The sequence below is a fragment of the Branchiostoma floridae genome, chromosome 13 (assembly GCF_000003815.2).
Source record: "Branchiostoma floridae strain S238N-H82 chromosome 13, Bfl_VNyyK, whole genome shotgun sequence".
NCBI lineage: Eukaryota > Metazoa > Chordata > Leptocardii > Amphioxiformes > Branchiostomatidae > Branchiostoma > Branchiostoma floridae.
Window position 1 is genome coordinate 11,563,401 of NC_049991.1, and position 13,875 is coordinate 11,577,275.

General features: G+C 43.1%; 1 protein-coding gene across 2 annotated transcripts in view; it reads right to left on the bottom strand.

The window, feature by feature from the left end:
- Nucleotides 1-3,944: 3,944 nt before the first annotated feature.
- LOC118428965 (neuronal acetylcholine receptor subunit alpha-10-like) overlaps nt 3,945-13,875 on the bottom strand; it is a 33,703-nt gene continuing 23,772 nt past the window's right edge. For both annotated transcript variants that reach the window (XM_035839290.1, XM_035839291.1), the window contains 6 exons: nt 13,007-13,120; nt 9,581-9,711; nt 7,229-7,273; nt 6,203-6,312; nt 5,460-6,007; nt 3,945-5,139 (listed from right to left, as the gene is read on the bottom strand). In XM_035839290.1, coding sequence (XP_035695183.1) covers nt 4,607-5,139; nt 5,460-6,007; nt 6,203-6,312; nt 7,229-7,273; nt 9,581-9,711; nt 13,007-13,082 — 1,443 coding nt within the window. In that variant the 5' untranslated portion in view covers nt 13,083-13,120 and the 3' untranslated portion in view covers nt 3,945-4,606. The remainder of the gene's footprint in view (nt 5,140-5,459; nt 6,008-6,202; nt 6,313-7,228; nt 7,274-9,580; nt 9,712-13,006; nt 13,121-13,875) is intronic.

Consider the following 13,875-nt stretch of genomic DNA (forward strand, 5'->3'; position numbering starts at 1 on the left):
TACTAAACGACACGACGATGACCCTGCCAGCTTAAGCTTCTAGATTGCACAGTCGGCTCCTACGAAGTGGCTATGAGGTAAGATGAAATAGTTTTCCGCAGGAATGATTTCGAAATGCTCCCAGCAGGTACAGTAGGCTGTAGATGTGGGAGGAATTCCCAGTGTCTGTACAAAGTGAAGGTCACAAAACGCGCAATCGCAAAGATGCCACGGTGACGCCAGCAGACAAAAGGCTGGTGGAAGGCAAGACATTAATTTACATATTAATCTGTGCTAATTTGAATATCAAGTAGTGATCTAATCTGCTGACGTCCTGGTCGTGATCCCGGGTGCAAACAAATCCAGCGATCGCTAGTATCGCACGAGACAGTTGTGTTGTGCTTATATTTATCAATACTTAGCCCATATGGTCTGACAGGGCGTCACCAAGTATACCCCTGCTTCACCCATGTTATGATGCGAAGAAGAGACCATCAGAAAAGATCCATTCTTTCTTAGTGACATTGCACAGCATCCAATTCAACATACCTGTCGCCCATTTGCGTCATTGCTTGAACAAACTTAAGCAGGTGTCATGCATACATGAGTCGCTAGACGGCACTTACAGACAATACGGTGTCGCTGCTCCGTCAGGTAATTATGTTTCCCGATAGGAGAAAATGTTTCTTCTTCTTCCTTCTTTCTTTCTTTCTTTCTGCTATCATGACGATTTAATTATGTACGTACACTTGGTAATGTGGTTCTAATTTCCCTTAGAAATGGCCACATTACGTGTAGATCACAAAAATGCAGAAGACAAAATTGATGAAGAAGAAGACAAATGCGCATATTCCAGGCCAAAAGGTTCACAAAACTTGATTTTTTCACAGTTATTCAATCACGTTGTATAGATTATGTTGATTCTTAGTGTACTTAAAGACACCATTTACCCGTACTTAAATTGATAAAGGCACACAGTGCATCACCTAGAACAAGCCAAACTACAAGATACATCATTGCACAGCTCGGCTGAATACGCAACACCCCTAAGAATACCAATGGGATTAGATACATCATGGTTACATGGCTGAACATTGAGCCAAGATGCTAGGTTTAGGGGAGACCCGGCAGAAATTGAGGCCATATGGTCTCTACAGTAAGTAATTAAAGTGTTCGATCCTCCTGTTTCATCTAGACCGATTGTCAAGTTCTCGGACGCCGATCGTTCTTGTTTTCACTTTTCCCAATCCCTGGTGTCGATTACTTTGGCAGCCACGTAGAGAACAATCAATTGTAGGTCCGAGCGCAAACGTAAATCATAACATGGCCTGATAGCTAATAACAGCAGAGTGCAGAGTGAACAATATGTCTTACATGTGCCGGACATACGCAGCCGTCCAGTCCAACATCAATATCACGATGTCATCGTGTCAGAACAGACCAACGGGGAACCCTAAGTGATCAAATACAATGTAGATAAAACTTGGTCTAATGTAATTTGCAAGAGTGTAATTATATGCCTTATGTACGTACATTTGTCATCTCCAACTGCACTCATTTTTCAAGTACACCAAATCAGAATCCGTGTTAAAGTCAATTGCAACCATACACAGGGTGAGATTGTTACGTAAAGAGGCCAAGAACAAGTATGGATTTTTTTTTCAATCTGTAATGACTACAGTACAGTATCGGTCTTATCTAACTTTGCACATGGCCGTTTGAAACCCACAGAAAACGTATGCATCAAACATGATTGAACGGTTCGTTTGGTTCTGAGCTAGCCGATTAGGATCACAAAGTTAACAGTGCAGTGGTCAAAACCACCCCGTGCCTGTCGCCCAGGCCCTGTTGTACGACGATCTGTCTAAATCGCAAGTACCTGTGGCATGCGTGGTTAGTTACGTTGACTGTAGACCATGAAGTCGCAAGTTCCAATCCCGGCCCAACATACACTCTACTGGAAAGGGCCGAACGGGACAATACGCCATGGTCCACTGCTCATTGTGCTTGTCAAAAAGAGCTATGGGAACTTCCCCATACAATTAATTTGTGAATACTGTAAGTGGCGTTTGTCTTCTCAGTATCTAGTAGTAGTATGTTGGACGAATAGTTCATCTGTTGAGGACATTACCGTTGGTATAGTCTGTGCCCATCATTGTCATGGTGTTTGTAGAGGTGGTATCTCACTGCACCTGGGGTACCGGTGCGGCACTGCGGGGTTCGGTCACTGCGGCACTGTTTTGTTATTTTCGCCGATTTTTTTCATAATTTAGATATTTCGTTATATGTAAAAGTATGACTTAGAAGACAACAAAATACCTAATACGTAAGAAACTTTACTCCTTCTTTATCTCTGAAATTCGTTGAGTAATCTTTCGAACCCCACAGTGATGCACTGGTGCCCCAAGTGCTGTGAGATACCACCTTAATCGACTTTGTTCGTGTGGGAATGACTTCATCCGTAGTATCAATATATTTACATCAGGGCCTGTTACACGATACTGCCGCCTACGCCAAACTCAATTCGTACTTAGGCTATTGACCCACCAAGTGAACAAGCCAATGTTACTAATTTAATCATCCGCTACTCTACAAAATACATGTACAGCACTGCTTCGTCAATTACCCCTCACATTGGACACTCATTATGTGATATTGCTCTGAATCTACTCACTGTAATCGATATGGGACCTACCTAGGGACTTGGATGTCACACGTCATAACAATAAGTGTCAGTCCCCGGACGGTCATGATGAGTAGTCAATAACTGATCAGATAAACGTACTATAAGTTTCGTCCTTCCGTATATTCACAACTGTCTTAAGAAGCGAAAAGATGTACTTCATACTAGTAGTTCGCATTGGACATTGCAGATACATTAGTACGTAAGATTCTTATATTACTGTAACAGTGCTTCTGCTTTATTACCATGTCCTGTACTTGTTAATGTATTATCTACGCCTTTCATTTGGTTTATAAAGAGAAAGACAAAATAGGATTCATCAGTACCATCAAACAGCTTTATTAGTAATCATCTATAGTATCTCATATATACATGTACAGTAAGTGGTGTAACATTTCTATGTAAGCTCTGCATTGTCTATAGATGGAATTATTAATCACATTTGTTTAGTTCAGAAAATTGTGGTAATCGGAACAGCGGAAGATTCTTCTTGCCAGCGAAATACGGAGACAAATTCAATGAAGTTAGCATGGTTTTCTAAGACGATAATTTTTGTTTCATTTAACAACGAGATCGATAGCAAACTCTGTATGAATCGGAATATTTATAGTTATGGTACTGATGTACAAGTTAAGTGATGTGTTATTCCGAAGGGTACTGATAACTGTTAACCAATGGGGATCTATATACTTCCACTTTGATAGCATAAGAACTGCCCAGTACCCTAAAACGGGAGCTAGTACCGGCCTAGCTACCTGCAGCACCTCTGCATGGTGTCATGTCTGGAGATATAGTGACATTTGCTGCGTCAAGTAAAATACTGTGGCTAACATCGTCACTCAAATAGAACACACCATGCATTAAATATCCTATTAGTAACGTGAACCGAGCAAAGCTGCATTCCACAGATTGTGCTCCCCCCTCAATTGAGGATGACAACTTTACGTATTTGCGACAACACTGTTTGAAATCATGCTAATAGTTCATCAGTACGGCATGGGTAGTGAAAAAAGAGTTTTATAAAGGACACATTGTAAGTGCTTGTTTAGGAAGGCACGGTGCTTCATATTATTGCAGCACAATGGGTCACTACTTTATCAATGTCCGTGATAAACGCTAACGTTGCAGAAGTCGATATTCACATTACCGAGATTACGTGATGTATAGTGTAAATTATGAATGTATCCAATTATATACCCAATAGCTTAATGGATGCACAGTAAGGCGAGACGCCTTGGAGCGCTGACACCATATCTTACATTGCTATATACACACATTCATTGTTTTATCATATAAAACTATATTGCGACATGACAGCAAGTCGATCTATACAATGGGCTGTTTTCGTCTGTTGTATTTTGTGAAACGTGCCCCTAAAACATCTATACTAGCTGCCAAACAGGAAAGAAAACACGACTAAACCCTGATCAGCCGTTTGCATATCGCTTATCTAATAGATCTCAGGTCGCTACCGTCGGTTTTGATGCCGTTAAGGTGGATTTGCCGCGGCTATAAATCAAACAATGAATATCGTGTCAAGAAGTTTGCAAAAACGGTGGTCTACTATTACAGGTATCGTTATCAGCACAACACACGGCATAGGGCATGTGAGGTCAAGTGAGATACCTTTATAGGGTCTTGATCCAATGGCCTAAAATTTAAGTAATAGCAGTTCTTTGTCATTCGGACTTAGCAGGCCTGCGTGCTAACCAAGGGCCCTTAAGCTTACACAAGCATCTTACAGGGGCGTTAGACCTAAGCCTATCCAACTCGAAAAACTATAGACGCCCAAACATTAGCCGCATTGGTGTATCCCTGGACCTTCTCCTTACTACCGTCTGTAGCTTGGCCCACGACATTCGCAGGATATAGTAGCAAGCCAACCCGCGAACATCAGTTTCCCTGGTAAAACGTTTTACTAATGTTGTAACCTTTAACTTCCAATCATCCTGGCTCGTTACTAGTATTGGACGCGAAACTGACTAGACAGGCCCCGGCCACCAATATGTACATGATGAGGAAGATTCTGTCGAGCACTTTTGCAAGACTTCTCCACTCTTTTTCATAAGCTCTGTGCCTTTGATGATGCCGCATGATGTCTAGTACGTCGTTCACTTTCCTTTCGATGTCGTGTAGAGTGCTGGTCATCTTGGTCTGGAACGCGTACCAGTCCGTCAGTTTGACGTCCTTCTGCAGTCCGCAGTGCACGCTGCTGTTGTTGGCGTACAAGGTGTCAGTAAGGTCCGAGATGTCGTTCACCAGCTCAATCTTTGAGGACGAGTCGTCCGTCTCGATTGTCCGTAGGTTCTTGGAGAGATCCCCCATCAGCATGACCTTGGCCAGCCGCTTGAGCATCACCTCGCGGACCCACTTGGGCAGGGGCTCCACCGACACGGTACAGTCACACACGTGCATGACGAAGATGGTCATTGCCAGGGAGAAGGACATCAGGATCATGGTGATGATCACGTACCGACCTGCACGAAGAGAAGTGATGGTGTGGTGTTAATGGTAGAACTAGTGTAACTAGTAATTATAACGGCCATCAACACTGTCTTAATGATTAATAAAAGAGATGCATCGCTGTGCCAAATGACAAACCCATTATCTTTTGAGTACAGCATTAGAGTCGGTCATAGACAAGGTCACTATTATACTGTGAGCCATGGCGCCACTCATTGTAAAAGAAAATACAGACGATATGTCAGTCAGATATGCAGCTCTCTGCTACTCTACTTGGAAAAATGACATATTTCCATTGGATTAACTTTATGTTGGGATGGACTATCAAACTTACCAATCCAGGGCAGTTTGTCTGATTCCGGCAGAACCTCGGTGATGACGAGCTGAAAGACGACCATGGACAGGAGTAGTGACACCCCGAAGGACAACCTCTCCCCGCTGTTGATGGGCAGGAAGAAGGTCACGGCCATGATGAAGGTCAGGAGGAGACACGGTAACAGCAGGTTAAAGACGTAGAACGTGGACTTCCTCTGTAGCCCGAGGGTAAAGGTGACGTCAGCGTACGGAGTTCCGATGTTGAAGTCTTCGCCGTACCAGATCATGTTAGCTGTTGCTTTGAAATATAAGACTCGCCACTCGGGGTGTTGTATGAAGCCCTCCAGGCTGCCGTTTTCAGCCATGGCCCGCATCACCAACTCGAAGCCGCTGTGGATCCACGGGCCGAACTTCAGCTGGCACGCCTGCGTGTCGAACGGGAAGTTGGAGACGTCCAGGTGGCAGGAGGAGACGATGACGGCCGGGACCTCCCACAGCACGTACCCGTTATCGTGGATCTTCACGTACGTCTCTCGGTGCGACCAGCCGTCAAAGTACGGATCCACACTGGAGTAAGGGTGCAAGGAAGAAGATAGCTGTCATCAATTTTCAAAGCAATACGTAATGCATATTATATAGATAACCTTCACCTATTGTGATTGTATCGATACCATCTATGGAGAATATGCTTTTACGCAGTACAGATAGGACATTTTCCTATACGTCAGCAAAAGCTAGATACTAGATTTGCTGATGACTTACTTCTGGTACAGCACGATGTCGGGCATCCACACCTTCGGAGAAGGTACAGTGATGGTTTTAAAATTGCCGAACTCTTCTGGACTCCACTGAAGATGCGTGTCATTCCAGCCCTGGGAAATGATCAACGATGAGCAAGTGTCAAAGAAACAGTATGCACAGCACGTCCACCAACAAGTCTATCCGAGATACCAAGTTAGTATTATCCCAGTACATTACTAATATCGTAGAAACAGGCCCCATTTTAAAGCGTAAACAGCAAGTTCATCTATTATTATATCATAGCAATTCCAACAGTAGAACTTATTATTAAACATTCGAGCGATGTATGAAGTTGGAAATGGACCGCAAAATGCTTGTCAAAACAATTGCGTCGATGTTTAGTTCTCTGAATGATAGTTTAAACTGCATGTCATCATAATCATAATCATCATCATGGTTAGGCTGCAACGCAGGCGACTGTATGCTTCTTCCAGTTCCCTTTGTTTCCTGCAAATTGACTCTTCTTTTTTGGAGTATTATAAGTTGCCAGATAAACGAATGTAGAATCCCGATATCTATAGGTTCGGGAACAAGTCCCACAGTTGTCACTTGTTGTGATGTCTTAAGACTGTGTGAGTGACAGCCTGGCCGATGGAAAACATGAGGCATTTGGCAGTTTATAATGATGAAAGGTTTCCTGGCTAGAGTCCAGCAAAAAGATTCACCAGAGCACCATGAGCTAGTACTGTAATTTTTTAACTGGCTAACTGGTCATATGGGAACTATTTTATGCTATGCATGTGACAATGCCAATGGATCAGATCATACCGGCAGGATACACTGCAGCAAGTCATCTATACTAATTATCCCAGAGAGGCTTCTAGAAGCCAATTTGCATCCAGGTGATAAATCAGAATGCAACAGTTATTAAACCTGCCCTGATACGTCTCTGTCTGGGTAATCTTATCAGTGTAACATGACATTCAATCTTCTTGTGCAATTGAATAACAGTGTTTAATCAGGCTCTTACACAACGGTGGAGCTTACCATGGTCAGCCACAGGCTGGCGGTCAAGGTTTGGTGCTTCTCGTGCTGAAAAAGATGAAAATCGATTGATATCAGTTAGAATATGAGACAGGTGGTGAATTGGTTTCGAAGTCCAAGACAGAGGAGCATTGTTCCGACATGGTTAGAGATTTGGCCTTTGGAATCTATAGCTGGGGCGTTCCCCCAGTCAGTTGTCTCCCCTAACCTGAGTATCAGTCTGGTTAGCCCCCGTACACTAACCACGCTAGTCTCCCCATTGATGCACCCAAATCTCCCTGTTTGGTTGGTACATATATATGGTCTCCTTTGGCCAATACTGACCATGGTAAAATCCTAATTGCTATCAGCTATACTGCTTATATCACGGCTAAACAATTAATTTAGTCGTCCATCGTGTCTATAATTTTTCTTAATGATTTACTGCCAGCTTCTTTGTGTGACCAAAAAGATGTGATACACTACAAGCAGTGTTTTTTTCAAAGCAATATTTTACACAAAGTATCCCGGCAGAGATTTGATCTCTAATGAGATAGGCTGCACCATAACACATAATCGGTAGGCAAAGTGGAAATTATGACTGTAGGGTCTCAGAGGTTAGGAACTACTGAGTCGGAAAATATGTGACCTGATGGAACTTCAGTCTATTGAAAGTCGGTAAAATAGTTATAGATGCCAACTACATATATTATCTGGAATGTGGTGTGAAATAACCTACGTTTGACGGGACGTGGTTTGTAAAATGTGAATTTTCGTAAAGGAAAGTTTGGCGGCATCATCTTTCTGAATTGCTTGTGTGCTGTCAATGTGTTGATGACAGAAATACAATAAACTATGTGTATCTATACATCTCTGACAACTCTAGATGGAAATGAGTATAGAATGGTCGACAACTGGACGCCATGGATGGATCAAAGGATCCTTGTGTTTCACTTCAAGAGATTTTCCCTATTCCTCACGAATGGTTAACGAAAATATGTCGGTAGAAGGAGGTCCCGGGAGGATTCACTTTGCACTCACGCTGTTTTATCGAACGTCCCACTTAGGGGCTGAGATTCGGTCTTCACAGGAAAGGATTGTTACAACATCAGCATTTTTCTTGGATTTAATGCGACCGTGTGATGATTTGCTTGAAGTAAAACGAGGCATACTTTTACTACGCTATTTCGCTGTGGTAGGCAAAAATAAAGAAATTTTTAACTGTCCAGCAGGACAGGTCGTTGCACAACTTCCATAAGTTGCTTCAGAATTAAGCTAAGGTATCGTGATGTATCCCTCACTGGGAGCCCAAACATCGGCTCCCGATCCTCCAGCCTTGTCGTGGTGTGAGGGCCCGAATGTACCAATTTCCTTGTCCTGGGGTAGGTGGCAAGTTCCTACTCTGTAACCTCGAATGATGGGGTGGAAATTGGGTAGTCGCCAAATGGAGGATCCAACTCCGCCCTTGCCGGTGTCCCAAGCCCGGATGTGAAAGAGAGAAGGTTGTGCGCTGGGTCAGCATCCCGCCACGTGAAAGTTGCAGTGCTACTGAAACGCTGACGAACTTAGAAAGTTATTCTTCTTCGGGCGTGGAACTGAGGACTGGGGCAGAACCCCACATGACGAGTGGAAATGAAAGCCGAGAGGAAGTTTCCGTTCTGAGGGAGTCCTTGGCAACACCCCAACAACTACTTAGAATTGCAGCCTGGAATGTGCGAACCATGTACGAGACAGGCAAAACACTACAAGTCGTACGTTGGGAGCAAAGAGTCTCCAACAAGGAGGTTGCCGAACGTACAGGAATTCCCAACATCGTGGAGGAAATAAAACGCAGACGTTGGAAGTGGTTGGGGCACGTGCTGCGTATGCACAAAAACAGACACCCTTATGTCGCCCTCAAATGGACCCCTCAAGGGAAGCGAAGCAGAGGCAGGCCTCTAGGGACCTGGAGAAGGACGGTTGAAGGGGAGATGAAGGCAGCACGTAAGACCTGGCATGAAGTTAGATGGATGGCCCAAGATAGGAAGGACTGGAAGAAGTTCGTCAGTGCCTTATGCTCCACCAAAGGGAGCGAAGAGGATTAGGTAGGTAGGTAGGATCGTGATGTATGTGTGTGTGTCATTATGTGTGCATGTGTCATTATGTGTGTACTGTGTGTGTGTGTGTGTGCGTGTGTGTGTGCGTGCGTGCGTGCGTGAGTATGGGTGTATCGATATATATGTGTGTGTGTGTGTGTGTGCGTGTGTGTATTGTGTGTGCTGGTGTGTATTGTTTGTATGTATCGTGTGTGTGCGTGCGCGTTTGTGTAGATGTATGTATGTGTATGTGTCTGCTTGTCTGTCCCTGTGTGTGTGTATTTGTGTCTGTGCGCCTTACCATGTCGATGATGTGAGTGAGTGCGACTCCCATCTCCACCATCAGGATGTCAGTGTTCTCGGCCACGGGCCGAAGTTCTACATCGTAGTTGTCAAACAGGTGATGGTACAGCAGGCTGTCGTTCCCGGACCCTGCAATGTATGCGGTACTTGTACACATGAACCGAACCGACACTACCCAATATTCTATTAAACAATCACTACAATTCTGTAGAAACGGTATCCCAGTTATAAATGCACGGGATTTTAAGGATTTTCTGCTCATAAAAAAATGAAATAAGAACAAAAACGACCGAAATGAACTGATGATTACAAAGGTAATACAAATCCAGTTAAAATGAAATAACAAATTAGCGCCATCAACATCATAACATGATACACACATGTCCCAAGTCGACACTGCTATTTGAAGCTGTACGATTACATTACATTACAAGGTACATTAGATAACTAATAGTCGGAATAGAGCCCTGAATATGATTATGACACTCATGAAAAATAAATTGATTCGTATCTTTGGCTCAACTTTATCTACGTCGCGTCATTGATCATGACTGCCTACTATACTGACAGTTCAGTTACGTATTACCTATGTTGGCAATGTATGGTGTTTCATTAGAACTTTCCCAGGCTTTAAAAAGTGACATTGTCGTGCAAGCACTGGTAACACTTCACGAGAACAGCACAAGTCCGTAACAGGAGAGTGAATCCCCCAGACTGCCTGCCAGTTGGAGCTATGTACCCTCCTGAGAGTATGTGAAGTTGGTTTCGTAATTTTGCTGATAAACAATAGCCTAAAAGCACCCACTCACAAATTCGTCAGTGTCTTTTCATTAGGCACCATCAATTTGTTCCGACAGTGGCATGTCTTTAATCCATGTTCTCAAGCAATAATTGCAGCTACCGTAACAGTAAAGGCGTGCTGTTAAAAGCCCTTCATTAAGCAAAGGCTTTAGACCAACCCCTCCACTTAACAACCCCGGTCGTGCTGTAGGTCATCGCCCCTTGCACTAGGGCCACACTGATTATATCTATGGATGCCATCTGGCCGCGCGTTCATTATATTGTGCCTGTTTTTTTTTTTCTGTAAATCGCCTACTCTGATCTCACAAGTTATGATGCCTTGAAAAGACCAGCATATGAGTGGGCTTACTTGTCGTAAAACTGAAGCTGGATTTATATTTTTCTGAGAAGGAGGAAAAAAACAAGACAACATATCCCCTGCGATAATAATCAACTTTGATACACAAATAAAGATACACAAATAAAAATTGCCTATGATACACCATGTTCTGCAGTTCTTTTTGCATTGTACAACAGCTCTGTATGGTATCAAATTTGAAATTTTGCCGCATTTTTGGCTGGATTTTATTTTTGCCCTCTCGAATTAGTTTTGAGGTATCCTTAAAATGAATCTGTCTAGCCTGTTCAGTAAGCTCTTGTAAACAACATCTCTCTATCCTGACGAAAAATTTCGCTGTAAGGTAGTTTGTCCACCGGAAACCTTAAGACGGTCTATAGTTGTCAGCGAGTTGGATAGGTGAGTTCGTTAGAAGGTCAGCCGTTAATCTACAGTATTGATCATAAGATCCATCCTGTTTACAGAACACATCTCCGAGTTAACCCTAATCCGACCTGAGCCGGCGTGTCCGTAATGACCTTTACATAACGACGGTGCAGAAGATCAACGGTCAATGACCTGTAACGGATCCCTTTTCGTCATTAGGTATTCTGTTTAGAACATTGTGCACCTAACCCTGGGTACCATCCGGATAGTAGTTCGCTCCTATGTTCACTTCTGCTATCCACAGAGAAGCGATTGTATATAGTGTATAATGAATGTCAGAGCTAGAAGCGACTGTATATAGTATATATTGAACGCTGGAGCGAACTACTTTCCGGATGGTACCCAGGCTATTGTGCACCTGGAACAAGTGGTAAGTTACGTTACACAGTTTATCGTTTATGGTTAGAACGCAGCAAATTTTTATGCCCAACTCTCAGATCTGCAGATTCGAAGTGACAGAGGAACAAAAAAATCAACAGTAGTAAAAAAAACAGGATGCCTAAACTTTCAAAATAGAAACACTTAAGTGTAGAAAGAATTGATGTGACAAGATGTGGTATAACAGCCAATTAGACTTTTACTCGTATCAATGTATTTAAGTAGTGCACAAAGTGACAGTAGTTTTATGTTGCGGTAGTTGGAAACTAACCTGAAGGCTATGATTTGATTACACGAGTGTCGCCTCGAGAACTACTGAATTAGTTTCAGTTCTACATTAACGACAGCTATCTCATTAGTGTCACTTCTTCAACTGCACTGAAAGCAACCACAGCACATATTTGCCCCTGTTTGGTATTGTCATGTTCATCATCTCTGGAAGCAATAGAATTGCTTACTATTTCATAAATCAGACAAAAATCAATATGCACGCTGATGCCATTCATACAATATACTTGCTGTGGCCTAAGTAAGAACTTAAAATGCAGCGGCTTTGTCTAGTCATTATGTATATTACCAATCTGTGTTTATATCTCTATATGTTTATATCTCTGTATGTTTATGTTTAGTAAAACAGTATGGTTGTCTTGGTTTGTGTATTTCTATCTATATGTCTTTTGCTGAATTAATCATGGGAAAATAATTTTGAATAATAAAGACCTCTGTACTGTCAGAACCCATGGCGCTACTTCAGGGGGTCAACATGACACAGAAGATTGCCCTGTCCCGCCCAAGGCTCATCATTCTGTGAGCTGTGACATGTCGGCGTGATGTATTAGACAAGGGAAGATTGCATTAGAGATGAATGGTGTGTTGCCAGCACAAATTAAGAACCGCACAATTAGAGTCAATTGCAAAGGTCTGCGGTAATCCTACATGAGAAGGCTCCTGTTGCTCTGAGATAAAAGCGTGGAGGAATCATAGTTATTTCACGTACTCTGTCACATCAATCCGCCCCGACATTGAGACATCACACAGCTAGTTGTAACGAGCGGCTGGGATGAAGCACAATTCAGTGGAGAGAATGATTTTGTATGATACAAAACTCAAGGCAAACAGGTCTGTACCAACTGTGCAATCAAGAAATTAAGATTCAAGGAACGTCGGTTTGTTGCTTTATGATGCTCCTGGTAGCTACCATCCTAGTATGTTATATGTCGTCAAGAAAGTAGTAAATGTCTTTGCTTATTGAACAATCCACCAGGACGGCGACCTCGCTGTGACCGCGCTGTGACCAAGCGGCTCGATAGAACGCTCAACGTCGAATTTTACAGATAAAAACGAATATTTTTACGCCTAGTTACTTTTGTTGTCTTTATAGTATTGGCTTTGCAATTTGCATGATAAACTGATTATAAACTCAAAGGTTACGCAAATCCAATTTAGGTCGCAGCGAGATTCCAACCGGAAAGTAAGACTTACCACGTCCGCTGGCCTTGCTGGACAGGAGTAGCGCCACACAAATAGTCGCCAGGCAGAAGAGGGTTGGCTGGCCCATGGCTGTTTTCTTGATTACCCTGTGCAGCAATGACACTTCTGGAAAACAGTACAAACTCAAGTCATTCCATTTTGAAACGACAGAACACGCTTTTGCAAAATTGCACCTTGAATCACTAAACATTGTAGCCTGGGTACCATTACCGTAGTCACCGCTGGGTCTTCCATCTGCCACCTAATTAACCTTATTTACCACGATGAGTAAGCGAAAATGGACAGCCAGTGGTAATAACTGCGGAGGATGGTACCTAGGCTTTACAAATATCTAAACCATATCCCACCTAAATCCACATTTTGCCAGGATAAGGACTTTTCAACAGTCCATTATCCATAAATGCTCCTGTTGAAAGGCGACAGTGAGTCCCAATCAGCTTCCCAGTCAGACAGCAGTCTGTATACGCGTCGTGCCTCCGCAATGTAAAATCTTAAGTAAGGTGAGGTTACTCCTTTGACAAGTTGCCAATGATTCTCATTACCCGTGCGGTTTACTGTGGCGCACAGCTCATTTAGCACCTGCCTGGCGTGAGATGGTGATACCGGTGGCGCTGCACAGACTGAGCAGGAGATGATTAAAGAGAAGTTTGGCGCAGAGGGAGAACACAAAAACTTTTCAAATGACCTTCACCGACTACCTCGCGTATCTGGTGTCTGAATCTCCTACACTCGAATATTTGTGTAATTAGAGCACTGTTCAATATTGTTGACAACATTTGATACAGCTACTACCTCGTAGCGTGTTAGCCTCCATAGCATGCTCTCTATGGCCTTTTTTGGCTCATAGTACACTTTTGCTA